Genomic DNA, 15,313 nt, shown 5'->3' with positions numbered 1-15,313 from the left:
GCAGCACAGCTAAACCTATTCAGCAAGATCTGTTCCCTTGGAGCGGCTTAGGGACAACAAAGAATAACTCAATGAGGAAAAACAATGGAGAAGAAAAGGAACACTTGGTTTTCTAATCTCGGATGATAAGTTGGAATCAGCTATCTTGTATGTTCGCTCGGTGGCAATCACTAATATTCAAACTTTCCCATCTATTTCGGTGGACTCCGACAAACTACCGTGTTTATGTTGTCGCTGGTAGGAAGTGAATGGCTTCGGCGCTCCTTCCCCCAGGCTTAGATGACGCATTGCCATACCGAGATCATTCCAACTACAGCTATGATCATGCCGATGACTACTTGGAGATTGAGACCCTCCTTCCCAAAGAAGAGGAAGCCCATGATCAAGACAAGGATAGTCTTCATATGGCCAATTACTTGGAAAGAAACAGCAGTAAATCTACCGATGCAGATGAACTGGCTGAGATTAGTCCCCACAGCAATGGTGCATGATAGAATAATAAACATCTGCAAAATCCAACAAGAAAAGCAAGAGTTGAGTAATCGCTCTTCATGATTAGAACTAATTGAGAAGCTTTAATAGAGTAAGCGCCCATTCTTATGGTATCATTCAACACAACCTCCAATCTTTATGTTTCCCTCTTATGAAACATCAATTTTCTGTGGCTAGGAAACTCAAAGATGAAGCAAAATCAAAGAAGCAATATCAAAATCCCATATATTAAGTGTATGATATCCACGACATCCATACTGGTCATGAAAGTTATCTGGTCCCTGGTAAATAAAAGCGTAAGGAGGCCAACATCGGTTTCGAACTCCAACAAGAACAACAAAAGTAGGAAGGTGCATGTGGTTCATCAACGGGTCAAATATAGGCAAGCACATTCCTAGAATGTCCAATAAATCAGGTTAAACACGTCGAATATACCTCAACAAAGTGCTAGCCTCATCTACGAATCTAACTGGAGCAAGGAAATTGTACATTACATATATTACTTGTAGCACAAGATTCGAGAGCGAGAGGCTCGGTCCATTGCGGTGCAGACAACTAAAATGTTACTTTAAAGACTATGAATATGTAGGCTTACCACAGCAACTGGGGTGTAGTCATAAGCGTCAACTCTCTTGCTTGTCATCCAATAGTCCAGAAATGGGCCTACCAAGAGCAAAGCGAACCAGCCGGGCGGGAGCGGTATGTCCCTGACAAGTTGAATTGAAGTTGGTTGATGATATTAATGAGTAAGTGTCAAAAAGTCAAGACTCAAATTAACAAGACTGATGCTAACATCTGCAAATACAACTATCTGTACATGGTCAAGCCTGCGCAAATTGTGTAAGGAAGAAAAATGCTAAAACCGAATCTGTTTCCCTTGTCTTATCAGTCAGAATTGCATTGTCGTTGTGGAAATTTCCCTCCTCATCCTGCCATAGTGCCTACATTTCCAGAATTCGAGATGCTTATCATTCCACACCATATGCACAATTATTCAAGCATGCCGAGATGTAAATTACAAATCACATCGCTCCTGATCAGCTCAACTAGTTTGCACTCGATGCGAAGAATATTCATAAGCTAGAAACTGGTTCAACAAGATTCAAATCAACCTCTCCTTTGAAGATGTAAACTACAAAAACTAAGTTTGCAAAATCCAAATGTTCCAAACTCACTTTTGTCAAGCTTTCGAACCAGCTGAAACACATAGTGCATAGCAAAAATATCGCAAATACAAAAGGACATTGCCAAATCCCCAAACACAATGCATAGCCAAATTAACCTATAGACAACATCAAACTAGCACTTTTTAGTCTACAACTCAACATCAAGTAGTAGGCACTACACAAGCATTTCAAGGTCCACAATTACATCTTTAACCACCAATTCCAGATTCTTGAGTGCATGGAGGTTCCGAGACATCAATGGAAGATTGGCCTAGTGAAACTTCAACGACATTCCTTGCTCTTGTCTGCCTCTTGGAAATAGATGGACCTCCAATGTTAATAACTCTATCACTACCAGGCATCTACAAGAAAAAAAAACAAATGAATTCACTTTTCTTTTCGATATATATAACTTTAGATAGAGATTACCCTTAAATAAGAATTCCCAGTAGCTTCGGATATGAAAAGTCCATAACCTTGTCGAGCCTAAAGAAACAAAATGAGCATAAAACATTAATGACAATATACACATGATATGAAAGTAAAATTATGCTTGATAAAGCACTAGCTTCGTGCTCTCTCCTTCCCGATGATAGTGAAGTCCCTATTAGATGGTCTATTGGCCTCGTGAACTAGCACCGCGCACCACTAGCTTCATCAACTTTCTTTGGTCTTCCTCTTTTTGCCTACATGTGGAAAAACACAAGAAATATCAATGTTATCATTCATAACAACCCAACAAAAATCTTAATTAACAATTACAAAATTGTCCAATAAGACATACTTTGGGTGGCCTTGATGTCATAGGATTCTTTCATGTCTTCTTGTTATGCCCATATTGAAGGCAATTTGAAAATTGCATTTGAATTCCAACTTTCGTCAACTTCTTACCATCACTACTTCGCTCATCCTTATCCTTGATTCTATTTTTCTTCTCTCTACCCCTTTTTCCTTCTGTAAGGTGGGGGTTTGATTGGCTCACCACTAACTTTGGGCCACATTTTTTCCCCATTCATGACCGGGAAGGGAAATTTATAACAATTTTCATAAGCATATTTCTTAAAGCAATCATCAACATAATCATTGATCTCTAACTTCATAAAAGCAATGCAACATATGGCATGTCTACATGGTATTCCGAGATATCCCATTCCCTACAAGCACAAGTCTTTCTAGCCAAGTCAACCACAAATCTATTGCCATCCCCTTCAACCTCAAATTTATTCCCCAAAGATGCTCTAGCAAAACAATACCTAGACTCCAGTTTAGTTTTCTCCAACTTCATTCTAATTCTTGGGCAAATTGGATCCATTCAATCAACCATTAATTGGCTTCTCTCTATCATCCTTTCCATCAACATGGCTCGTATTTCTTCAAGCATCTCAAGAATGGGTTTTGCTCTCGGTATGCAAATGTATCCGTTAAAAGTCTCACTTAAATTATTTTCAACTGCATCACACTTAGTACCTGTCCTAATGAAAGCCCTGCAGAAGTGCTTAGGGTCTTGTCTCATGAAGTCTTCATAACCTTTAGGGCACTCCATCTTCAAATCTGCCATTACCAAGTCAAAATCAGCTTCAAAAGTACACCTCACAGCCCTCCAGAAGAGATTCTTCAAAGCATCCCCTTTATGCTGTTTTTTCCAATTAGCATATATATGTCTTGCACAATTTCGATGTTATGCTTGTGGCGATAGCCATGAAACTGCATTCATTAATCCCTACAACCAAAATCAACCAATGAAAAAGAAATATGTCACAGCAATGATTGTACTAGTGTAGTGTAATGGTAATAAAATAAAAAAGTGAGATATCACCTTTTGCTTATCACTGATAAAAGTCCAACCTTCACCTGTGCCCACATTCAAGTCAATAAATAACCGAGTGAGAAACCAAGTCCATGATGCCTCGGACTCAACTTCCACAATTGCCCAAGCTATTGGAAACATTTGATTGTTTCCATCTCATCCAATAGCACATAACAACATACCTCTCAATCCAGTCTTAAGGAAGCACCCATCCAAGCCTATGACACGCCTACATCCTGCTAAAAACCCATTTTTCAACTCATCAAAGCCTACATAAAACCTCTCAAATACTTTGGTTGATGGGTTGACCTCCATCATGAATGTTCCATTTTTGCTAACTCTCTTGAGCTCCTCCAAATAAGATCTTAGCATATCATATTGCTTTCCTATAGGCCCTCTTATATGACTAAGGGCTGTCCATATGGCTCTATAGCATTTTTTTTTGTTAAGGATTAGGGCAAACCTTTCTCTTGCATCTGTTTGCATTTCAGTAGCTGAATAAGTGAGTTTGGCTCTAATCTTAGGCATGTACTCTCGAGCAAGCCATGTAGAAGTGGCTTGCCTGTTTGTGAGGCTTCTATTGCAGCTATGCAGATTTCCAACTCTCTTTATTACAAAAGTTTTCTCAGCTTGAACCCAACTACCATACAACCTCCAACCACAGCCACTTGCACACTTTGCTTCCATTCTTTTCTTTTGACTCCTTGGCCAAAAATGTTAAATCCATTAATCACAGCATATTTTCGCACAGCATTCTTGAACTGTTCATGAGATTCAAATCTCATGCCTAAACTAAACATATTCTCATTATGGTCACACATAGGATCATACCTATTAACCATTTGTCCAATTGTGCTATTAGTTTCTTCAAAATCATCAATATCGGGACCACTTAGAAGTTCATCATCCAATATTGCATCTTCATCATCATCCCCCCTATCGTGTGGAACAGCACCAACCTCCTCCTCCATTCTTATATCGATGGAACCTTTAGGTAAGTCTCTACTATCATCCACCTCCTCTATTATTGCTTCCCTAAATTCTTTCCTCATCTCCCTTGTATTGATCTCTTCATCATCGGATATATATAGTTCATTATCACATAAGTCTAATGAACCCTCGTCACTGTCACTTTCATTCTGTGTAAAAAAACACAAAGTCATACGCTGGAAACTAAAAACAATATTCAAACGTAAAGGGTGAACAATTGAATGAACTCACCATTACTTCTTATTCAACTTGCAACACTTCAATTCTCCACAAGTAAAACGACAACCAACCTAGAATCCCAACTAGCCCAATCCTATAAAATAGAGGTAGAGCAAAAAATTAGACATTTAAAGTTCAATGTCGGACTTATCATGCTAATCAAATTCCTAGTAAGACAGCAATAACTCTACTATTTGTAAGGCATAATAAAAAGTGACGACACACTTCACATTGTGAAGAAGCATTTCACACAACAATAGCTTATTGATCAAAAGCTCTAAAGAAAAGAATAAGTTCTGGCTCCCAATATCTAACCACATGACAACCCATTTGAAATACATAACTATTTGAACTAATCCAAAATGATAAAATAGGAGTAAGGGAATTTGAGCTTCCCAAAAAATATGATCGTAGACATGACAATGAATGAAGAGTTGATTGCAGCCAGGCTACTCTGTTTACGAAGTGAATTGTATCTTGTTTATGGGACATTTTGTGCTTAGGATTTGTACCACGAGCTCTTAGGCATTCTGCTCCTTTTAAATCTTCCATAAGATGAATGTGGTGAAGTGCAAAAGGCCAGGTTTAAGCTGGACCAAGATCCTATGGAATTAGCAAATAGACCAAAGAAAGTGTGCAAATCAAATTTTATACTATATTTATGGCTAAAAATATTAGCTGCAGCATTTCCTGTTTCTTTTTTTTTGCACATTGCAGATAACTATAAATAACCAGCATGATGTTAGGGGGAAAGTGTACTATCATGTAACATGTAACTTATATTGGTGAAGCGATACTTGCAAAGTACCAAACTTCCCTCGTTTCGCAATCTGCTTTGTAAGTCTCATTTTTGACAATTTACATGCATAGTTTGACAGTTCTAATAAAACACCCAAGCTGTCCAATTAAGCATAATAAATTCCCAGGTGGCTCAAATTGATTGTCTTGATCTACGAACTAATTAGAAAAATCATGATGTACTAAATGCCCAAGTGTCCTTCCTGATACTTTTAAATGTTTACGAGGCAATTCTCCTAGAAAACTTAAGTGTCTAGTGGTTTTGTCAATCGAGTCATTATCCTAACAAAATGTTCCACTTCTCTGAAAATGCCTCAGTAAAATATTTTTAAACATGACATAAAATTTGCATATAAGTTCAATAATTAGCTCATAGATGATGTTTGCCTACTCGATTTAGTAACTTTCATTCATATCTTCATAAAGAATTTTCGATTTTTATAACTCCAGTAGCTAAACTGCTCAAAGCAAATATATCACAACAGAAAATCACAACTACTCCAAAGTTTACCATGAACTACATAGATCCCAATGATGAGAACTAACCCGGGTGGCTCAACCATCAAATGACCTAGCTAAAAGCACCTCTGTGGCTGAATTTGGCCAAACTACGCAAGCCGTCCAAAGAATTCGTAGAGCTCTACAAGCATTATCAATCCTCCTCTGTTTCTCTTCCCCACAAACACGACACTTCACCTTAGCACGCTGCACTTTTACACTTCCATTAGGATGGACAAGTCTTGTTTTTCCAAATTTTATCACCCATTCTTCATATGCCCCTGTAGACAACAGAAGACAAATTACCCGATAGGCGTGAAAGTATCAACAAAGTCCAAGACTCCCAAGTCATGACATATCCACCTATGGCCATGATCAAATTCATTCCAAGCCATAAGATTCTAAAGACCTAGCAAATTCACAAGTTCATTAAGCCTAGAAAATTTCAACTTCAGTTCTTGTGAGGTAGATCACTTCTAGACAAACCATCGAGCACATGGTGACCGTAATTTAATATGTCCAATAGCAAAGAATTGAATGCCTTCAACGCTCTCAACGCTCTGTCGACTTCAACCCTTAAGCAAGCACAGATCCTTCGAGCCTAAAATTTTCGAGGGAGACGATGTCTCCGAGCGAACGCGTGTGAATATGTGCGAGAGTGACAGTTTCCGTGTGAGAGAATGAGCGAGCAAGTCAGGGCGCGAGATCTTCCAACGGATTGAAGATTGCCCGCGCACTTATTCGCTGAAGAAAGGAAACCGTAGACAGAAGGAGGAGGAGGAGGAGGAGGAGGAGGAGGAGGAGGAGGAGAAGAATACCTTTTGATGCTCTGTCCTTCGACCTTGAGGAAGCATAAATCCTTCGAGGTCAAAACTTCCGACGGAAAGGACGTCTTCAAGCGATCGAACGTGTGTATGTACAAGAGCGAGCGTCTCCGTGTGAGAGAATGACCGAGCAAGCTAGTGCGCGAGATCTTCCAACGGATTGAAGACTCTCGCCCCCGAACTCACCGACGAAATGAAACCCTAGAAATTTTTTTCCCCAAACTCATGAGCTGTGCGTTCAGAGAAGAAGGGAAAGAAGAGAAAGCCCATAACAATTTTTCCTTGTTAGATATCTAACGTGGAAATGCCAGGTCGGATGATTGTGAAGGAGAGTTAATGGCAGGCCAGATTTGGGACACGAATAAAAGTTGATGCTTTTTTTTTAGACAAAATAAAGTTCGGGCCAGATTTGTCCCAAACCCTAAAGTTTGTGCTTTTTTATGGAATTGGCCCCTTTCTAAAATAGAGACATGTAAGCGGCATATGAGAGAAAAGTGATGCATTTTTTCTAGATATCCGCTTATTAATTTGCATATAGAGGGCAATGTGCATGCATGTGCAGTAATGTTCTTGACCGAAAGGACAAGAACGGAAATGGCTAAGATGATTCGTACTCGTACGACCACAGGTTCGTGTCAGGAGCAAAATGCCGCAAAAAGATTTTCTGGTAATTTTCTTTTGAAAAGCTGCTCACGTTGAAAAGTCTCAATTTATTGCTGATTCCGTGAGACTGAAATGCTACTATAGAGAGCTGAATCGCGATAATACCATGGGATTTTCCTCTTTTTAATAATTATAGATTGTTCCATTTAACAGTGGCGAGGAAAATTAGGATCCTCCATATTTACACTGATCATGACGAGTAAATCTCTTATGATGTATCAGTAGAGTCCGACCCTTGATACTAGGTAAGTCAAATTGTCCATGTGCGAAAGGACTTTGAACTCAGTGGCCGAAGGTGGAATTGAAGCGGTACCTCCGCACATGCCTCAATTCATTGGGCAAGGCGAGGAATTGCATATTATGATTACATGATCAACAAGTGTGTTTCTTATAAAGGGTTAAAATATCTCCCGACCAACTTTTAAAAAATCACGAAAGAATTCTCCAAAATAAACATGCAATACTAGTTTGATATAGTCCATTAGTATTTTATGTGATTATAAACAATTTTTATTTTTCTTCATTCTTGATTAGAGAAGTCGAGCCCTTGATTTGAAACAGGATGCAAACTCAACTAAACAATTATGAGCGATGTGTAGTTACAATCTATTAATTAGAAAAATTCTTGAACTAAAGATGGTGGAAAATATAGCCCTTATTTGACTATTTAAAATCTTTATACATTTATTCCCCGATTGACCATAAAAACGGTTTGGAACCGACTAGTTCTATTCTAGGCTAGCTTCAGGGTCAATAAAGTTGATTCCCAGTTTCGAAAATAGGGAACTAACCCTAACATGGTAAGTTACAGGTTCCAAGTTTGGAACTTTATCACCTTGAAACCAAAAACCTTAGATTGAATGGAGCCACAAACAGTCCAAAACATGTGTAAGCCATTGTTTTTTAACATTAGACCTCGGGTGAATATCCCTATTTTTGACATATGAGATACATGATTTATTTAGGGTAGAGTTATTTCCACCTCTATATAACTAAATCCACTCATTTTTCACTAGATAAAAAAAAAATTGTCTTTAATTGTTTCCATATTTGCACAATTTTCTTCAATTTAGTTATTTTCCTATTATGGTTTTCCTTTGAATTTAAACTTATTGGTATTTAAAAAAAAAAAACTAATATCTTCTTTATTATTGCACTTATAACAATTTATCCGATCTTCATTATTCCTACCTCAAAAGCTCACTTTCAAGGCAAATTTGTTATCTTTGATTTATGTAGTTTAAAGAAAAAAAATCAAATCTCTTCATTTACTTTATCAAAAAAATTGATGCTTTTTCCTACTATTGGTGAGACACATTTACACAAAACACATGTAAGGCTTCATAGGTTTATCTAGAAGTACACTAGGGAAATTTCCAAAAAAAGGACCCCAAATGCCTTCATTTCCTCAAATAAAGACTCAAAATGGATCTTGCTTAAAAAAAAGAGCCTGAAGTGGCCATGATTGTTTCAAATAAGGGCCTTACCTCGCTAGTCACTAACCAGCTAAATTTTTCGACTTGCCGAGGGCATTTTCGTCCAAATCTTCTTCTTCTTTCTCTTTCTTCTTTTTTTCTTTTCCAATGTCAGCCAGCAAACGCTAGCAAAGGCCAGCAAGGGCTCTGCGACCATCATTGGCAACAAGTGTGGGTCATCGAGCCTTCACTGGCTACAAGCAAAGGCTTGTAGCCTGACCCTTGCCTTTGTCAAGGGTGGCCTCATCGATAGCCGGGGAGAGCCGTGGATCCCTCACTGCAAGGTCAACAAGCCCTCGCCGGCAGTAAGCAAGGCCATCCTCGCCAAGGTGACCTCCCCTAGGGCGAGGGTGGCCTCGCCCAGGCAAGGCCGTCTCTTGCCTATGGCCAATGAGGGTGGCTCTCATCGGATTGAGTGAGGGTGACCCTCTCGTAGCCCTCTATGGGTATTGTCAATAGCCAACAGGCCACTAGCGAAGAAGGAAGAAGAACTAGAAAAGAGTGAAGAAAAAATAAAAAAAGGAAAGAAAAAAGGAAGATAAAAAAGAAAAAGGGAAAATGACAAAAATGTTCTTGATCGCCTAAAAGTCAGGCCTTTAATTGAAACAAACATAACTATTATGAGCACTTATCTTAAACAAGATCCACTTCAAACCCTTATTTGAAGTAAGGTTCACTTCACTCTTATTTGAAAAAATGAGAGCACTTGAGGCCTTTTTTTTTTTTTTTAATTTTCCTAGTACATTAAAAACAATAGCAAAAAAATAGTTATGCACATTAAAGCATCTTGATTTTATTTTTCTAAACATACCATGAATGATGTCAATATTTGTCAATCCAAAATATATCAATTTTAACTAACATTTTTTTTTTCATTTTATGCAAATTTTTTATTTAATTAAATTTCATCATTTAAATTTTCATATTGGAGAACGTCGTTTTGGGGAATGCCATTGTCATTTTGTTTTAGCAAATATTTAAAAGGGATTTTTTTTTTAATCCAATCATCCCATTATACATATATAAAAGATATGATAAGAAAGAGTTTGATAGTGATATATGCAGGGAAAACTTACAAACATATGTGTTAAAAAGTTATCTATGTAAAAAATTTAATAGATTCTCCTTGACAATCCTATTTTACTCAATTGTGTAGAAGAGAACTAGCTTTTTCGAAAATTTCTCTCTTCATTAGTGCAGAGATATAATATAAAGAAAAATGCTATTGTGACTGTCTTTAATCTATTGTGAGATTAACAACCTATTTTGGGCAATAAAAAATAAATAAAAATTAATTAGAAATTGTTGTGGGATCTATTTCTTTAAAAATTTAAAATTCAAAATATGTTGTTACTCTCACAATAGCTCAAAAATTGTTATGCTAGTTAGGGGTATACAACCAAACTGATTCTACATGGGAACCATATCGAACCACCCGAAAATTGATTCCCGTTGAAACCGGTCCAAGAACAGGTTCCAAATTTTTGGAATTGGTTAAAAACGGTCTGGGAACATGTTTCGAGTAAATACTCACTTCGAAACTAGACCAAATTGCCTTGTTTTGAAACCAGTTTTGGTTTTATAAGTTAAAAAGCCAAAACCGTAATTTCTTTTTCCCTAAATTCTGTCCTCAACACTCCATGCTTCCTCGAAATTCCTTGCCAGTTTTTCTTCTTCTCCTAAATTTATATGGATGAATACAGAATGGAGTTTTATAATTTATGTTTCATGTTACATGTTTGAACTTTTTATTGTTTATAATTATTCATAACTACGTGTTCATTTCATGGATTGTTGTTTTTGGGGGTATTGATTTTTGTTATTCATCTTTTACTTTGAACCATTTTGTTACTCATTATCTTAATGATTTTTCTATAAATATGAACCCAACAAAAAAAAAAGGGAACAAAAGAAAACAAGTTCCTCATCAAACATTGGAATCAGACTAGGAAAACAAGGTAGGTTCCAGGGTTCTAGACAAACAAAGTAGGTTTCAGGATCCAAAAACTGGAAACCAATTATTACATGATAGATTCTAAGTTCCAGCTGTGGAACCTATCCATGTTGGTGGAACCTACCATGTCAGAACTAATCACCCCTAATGCTAGTAAGCCCCAATGTAAAAAAGGAAAAATGGCACAAATACTACCTTCAATTAGAAAAGTAATTAAATATGGGTTCACATCATTAGAAAAGTAATTAAATATGGGTCCACATCATTAAATTTCAAGTGGATGATTACAAGACAAAAAATGGTAATCACATAGGAAATGTGAATTCCCAGCCCGTTCATTATTTGAAGATTTACTTTCCTTAGACTGACCCACAACATCCATCTATAGGCCCCATGCGTGTCGGACCAAGTCTTCACACAAAGACTTGCCCTCTCTCTCTCTCTCTCTCTCTCTCTCTCTCTCTCTCTCTCTCTCTCTGCGTGTCGGACTAAGCCTTTACACAAAGACTTGCACCCCCCCCCCACCCCTCTCATATGCACCGCAGTATATATATCTACGTAGCTCCTGCTCTTCATCACCCCACTCTCACTTGATTCTTCTCAATTGAGCTTGTTGAGCCCCCCCAGTTTCGATGGCCGACCCGGTGCCCGGTGGTTCTAGAAGAATGTGGTGTTCGGTGCCGGAGCGGCTCCAGCTGCACATGGCCATGTTGGCCATGCAATTCGGCTACGCTGGGTTCCATGTGGTGTCCAGAGCCGCCCTCAATATGGGCATCAGCAAGATCGTCTTCATCGTTTACAGGAACATCATCGCCTTTCTCCTCCTCGTGCCTTTCGCTTATTTTCTTGAAAAGTACGTGCTCATGTCATTTAAAGGCCTCTTTTCTTTAATTTTCTCTCCTCCTTTCTTGTGATACTCGTAAAAGCATTTCAACGAACACCCTTTTTTTCTCTATCAATTCACATTTTGGATGCGCTCGTGATGAATCCCACATTTTTACACCTCCTTTATACGTACTTAGGACTCATTCACATGCTTATCACAATTTATTTGGTGTCCAGGAAAGAGAGGCCTGGGATCACTCTTAAATTCTTGGTGCAGTTCTTTATCCTTGCCCTTGTCGGGTACGGCCTTTTTTTTTCTCTCTCCCAATTTTGTGATTGCGGCAATTTTAAAATACTCAGTAGAGTTGTTTTTTCCTTTTCTCTTGGAATATAAAATTGCTCTCTAGTTTACAGGGGACGATTTTATTTTATTTATGTGTTGTCAATATATCAAAACAGAATAACGGCAAACCAAGGATTCTACTTCTTGGGTTTGGACAACACTTCACCCACCTTTGCTTCAGCAATCCAGAATTCTACCCCAGCCATTACATTCCTCATGGCTGCCCTACTCAGGTGATCATCATTAAGCTCACATGTCCGCATACATGAAGTTCTATCTGTGGAAGCCTCCTCAATTAAGCCAGTCACTAAAAATTCTTCAATTCATTCCCTTTATATGATATAATTTGGCTTCTATACCCTCCAGGCAGTGAAAATCAACATATTAGACCATTCTTTTTTTTTAATGCTGGAGGAACCGCACTAGCTGACAGTGGTGCGTAAACCCCTAGGTGACACGTAAGCGGGAGGACCTATTACCTCCGGCATCACACTTAAAACACCTAACGCCTCCCTTGAGTTTCGAACTCCTCACATTTTCTTAAGGTTCACCATAGTTCTTATCCAGTGGAGCCACCGCGGCTGGTGGTAAGAAGAGACCATGTTCTTCAAAAAGAACTACAAAAAGAACACGAAAAAGTACATAATTGTTGATAATGCTTCTAGGAAATAAGAATCTCGATTCTCATCAACATCATTTGAGTTCAATTGGCTTAACACTTACAATACGTAATATCCATGAGATAAAGAAAAGTCACATAGTTGAGTTAGCTAACACATTTTTTTGGCAAAAACCACTGACGTGACATTCAGAATAGAACAAGTTCGGCTCGACCGAAAAGATGGCATTGCGAAGGTCGTCGGGACCATCGTCTGTGTTGCCGGAGCATCAATCATCATCCTCTTCAAGGGACCGGCCATATTCACTCCGGCACCACCACTTCACGAGCCCACAAAATACACAAGCATGTTCCTCTCCTTAGGTGACGCGAAAGGCAAGAACTGGACCTTGGGCTGTGTCTTCTTGATTGGACACTGCCTCTCCTGGTCTGCTTGGCTCGTGCTGCAGGCCCCAGTCCTCAAGAAATACCCAGCTCGGCTCTCGGTGACATCATACACTTGCTTCTTCGGGCTCATACAGTTCTTGATCATAGCTGCTTTCACGGAGAGAGACCCGCATGAATGGCTCATTCACAGCGGTGGAGAGCTCTTCGGCATCTTCTACGCGGTGAGCTAACCAAGCATACAAGCATACACGATTTTGTTGCAACGTGTTAGGGCTTGCAGGAAATTTCTTTATAGAAGCAATTTCTTCTTTGTTTGGGCACATCTGCAATCCCAATGACGTTTAGGAACCTCAGCATTTGTTTACTAAGTTGGCTGTTTCATTTTGAATAGTTTGAGAAAGCATATGCAGGGTTCTATACGAGGAAATACAATTGCAGTTCAAAAAGCCAAGATGAAAGTAGTTTTGTTAGTGAAATTTTTTTTTTTTGCTTGCTCATACTGAAAATTACTTGGTGATACTTTTGCGTTGCACATTTCTCAGCTTATATTATTTTGTCAAGCACAAGTACAGAAACCACCACCCCACCCCACCCCCCCCGCCCCCAAAGAAAAAAAAAAACACTATTTCATACACAGATATTCAACAAGATAAAAAAGAAATTTATGTAAGTTACCATGCGTCTTATTTTGGCACTCCATTAATTTGTAGTAGGGTCCACAGTATATCCTATGAAATTGTGAGTTCCACAACAAAAAAAAAAAAAAATCATCTTCAAGCTTTGAAATTACAAATATTGGGAAGATCAAGCTTTTGTTAATGGAAAATATAAATGTGCAGGGAGTGGTGGCATCAGGAATAGCATTTGCAGTGCAGATATGGTGCATAGACAAAGGTGGGCCGGTGTTCGTCGCTGTGTACCAACCTGTGCAGACGCTCATCGTAGCAATTATGGCCTCCATCGTTTTAGGCGAGGAGTTCCATTTGGGAGGGTATTCATCAGTCTCTTTCTCTCCCGTCTCATCTTTCTTCTCAATCATGCATCGATGGGGCCGGCGTGCGCCATCATCCCTAATCCTACAATGGAATGATCCATGTTTTGTTCATCGAAACTTAGTATTAACTTTCCCGAGCCAACTTTGAAAGACAATCGCCTTAGTGACTCCTCCTCAAGTTATAAACATGAAGATATGATCATGCCTTAACTATTTACGTGCCTGGAATCATATTCAGTGGATAAGTTCTGAGAAAATAAGGTTCTTTTTGGCTATGGAAGGATGAAAGTATACTAACTTTATCAGTTCTGACTTCCATAGGATTATTGGTGCGGTGTTCATCGTAGCAGGCCTCTACCTGGTCCTGTGGGGTAAAAGCGAAGAGCGCAAATTCGCAAAGCCAAAGGTCGCGATCCAGTCCACTCAGGACCACGGGAACAACAGAACTTCCAGCCACATCGCGCCGTCCCTTGCTCAGCCGCTGCTCCCACCGACGTCCGATGAGTTTGACCGGCGAGCATCTTTGAACTCTTGAGTTGGCGGAAAGGAAACGTGGGCCCATCTGTCAGGGATTTGGATTTCAATTTTTTTTTTCTTTATTTGGGTTTGTTTATGTTCTGAACTAAATTACAATCCCTTCCTGGGCCTGAAAGAACGATTTTAAGGGGATGAAAGCATGATGATGAAGGTCACTTTTGGCGTCGGAGACATGTTGCCATCTGCCCATATGCTTTTACATGTTTTAATTATATGATGGTTTTGATTTAATAAAGGGATTATCTCCGATAATTATGGACGTTATGATGTTCGTCCATGTGGGCCCAGAGTTTCATTATGCTGGCTGCTGTTCGTTTTGCTGAAGTTGGGAAAATGTGGCCCCATATTTTCATTTTGAGAATTTCTCTCTTTTTTTGTTTTGAGGTGCTATATCATTGGATGTTCTTCGAATTTGTTCTTATAACCTGATTTAATGTGTGAAATAATATATAATTTGCTAAAGCAAAATTAATCTTAGATGAAATATGATATTTCACAATGAGCATAGAGTAACTTAAATCTTATTTCGTGAACAATCTTTCGAACTAAGACAAACGGACAACCACTACCATGTTGTAGGCACGAAACGAGCCGGCAGGTTCACACAAGGGCTTGGGCTCGCAAGCATTTGACTCCAAAACGAGCCCACTGGTTTACCATCAGTTTGTACTTTCCTCGCCCATTGTCTTTCCCTCCTCTTTCCGTAGTTTGTCAAAGTAGCA

The 15,313-nt window shown here is 38.8% G+C and overlaps 3 protein-coding genes and 1 long non-coding RNA gene across 4 annotated transcripts; 2 read left to right on the top strand and 2 right to left on the bottom strand.

Moving 5' to 3' along the window:
* Positions 1-260: 260 nt before the first annotated feature.
* Positions 261-1,164, bottom strand: LOC120288064 (UDP-rhamnose/UDP-galactose transporter 6-like). The gene is made up of 2 exons (XM_039301366.1): positions 1,088-1,164; positions 261-506 (listed from the first exon to the last, which is right to left on the bottom strand). Exons 1-2 carry the CDS (start codon positions 1,133-1,135, stop codon positions 276-278), a joined length of 279 nt encoding a protein of 92 aa, XP_039157300.1. The 5' UTR covers positions 1,136-1,164; the 3' UTR covers positions 261-275.
* Positions 1,165-4,508: 3,344 nt separating this feature from the next.
* On the bottom strand, positions 4,509-4,757 carry LOC108954563. The gene is made up of 2 exons (XR_005546290.1): positions 4,687-4,757; positions 4,509-4,604 (listed from the first exon to the last, which is right to left on the bottom strand). It is a non-coding gene; the product is annotated as an uncharacterized LOC108954563 (long non-coding RNA).
* A 6,771-nt stretch (positions 4,758-11,528) lies between these two features.
* On the top strand, positions 11,529-13,290 carry LOC104420205 (protein WALLS ARE THIN 1). The gene is made up of 4 exons (XM_010032092.3): positions 11,529-11,739; positions 11,949-12,011; positions 12,171-12,287; positions 12,867-13,290. The coding sequence occupies exons 1-4, from the start codon at positions 11,552-11,554 to the stop codon at positions 13,288-13,290; spliced, it is 792 nt and encodes a 263-aa protein (XP_010030394.2). The 5' UTR covers positions 11,529-11,551.
* A 588-nt stretch (positions 13,291-13,878) lies between these two features.
* Positions 13,879-14,589, top strand: LOC120288370 (protein WALLS ARE THIN 1-like). The gene is made up of 2 exons (XM_039302313.1): positions 13,879-14,051; positions 14,376-14,589. The coding sequence occupies exons 1-2, from the start codon at positions 13,879-13,881 to the stop codon at positions 14,587-14,589; spliced, it is 387 nt and encodes a 128-aa protein (XP_039158247.1).
* Positions 14,590-15,313: the final 724 nt, after the last annotated feature.

This window comes from Eucalyptus grandis, chromosome 9, assembly GCF_016545825.1.
Source record: "Eucalyptus grandis isolate ANBG69807.140 chromosome 9, ASM1654582v1, whole genome shotgun sequence".
In the NCBI taxonomy this organism is placed as follows: domain Eukaryota; kingdom Viridiplantae; phylum Streptophyta; class Magnoliopsida; order Myrtales; family Myrtaceae; genus Eucalyptus; species Eucalyptus grandis.
Note: the sequence above shows the minus strand (reverse complement) of the source record. Positions and strands in the feature narration are given on the sequence as shown.

Excerpts from the sequence above, each read along its gene's own strand:
- LOC120288064 (XM_039301366.1), bottom strand. The coding sequence starts at position 1,135 with ATGACAAGCAAGAGAGTTGACGCTTATGACTACACCCCAGTTGCTGTG. Across the intron at positions 507-1,087 it reads ACTACACCCCAGTTGCTGTG|ATGTTTATTATTCTATCATG; the intron begins GTAAGCCTACAT and ends TGGATTTTGCAG.
- LOC104420205 (XM_010032092.3), top strand. The coding sequence starts at position 11,552 with ATGTGGTGTTCGGTGCCGGAGCGGCTCCAGCTGCACATGGCCATGTTG. Across the intron at positions 11,740-11,948 it reads TTCGCTTATTTTCTTGAAAA|GAAAGAGAGGCCTGGGATCA; the intron begins GTACGTGCTCAT and ends TTTGGTGTCCAG. Across the intron at positions 12,288-12,866 it reads CTCATGGCTGCCCTACTCAG|AATAGAACAAGTTCGGCTCG; the intron begins GTGATCATCATT and ends CGTGACATTCAG.
- LOC120288370 (XM_039302313.1), top strand. The coding sequence starts at position 13,879 with ATGGAAAATATAAATGTGCAGGGAGTGGTGGCATCAGGAATAGCATTT. Across the intron at positions 14,052-14,375 it reads GAGGAGTTCCATTTGGGAGG|GATTATTGGTGCGGTGTTCA; the intron begins GTATTCATCAGT and ends TGACTTCCATAG.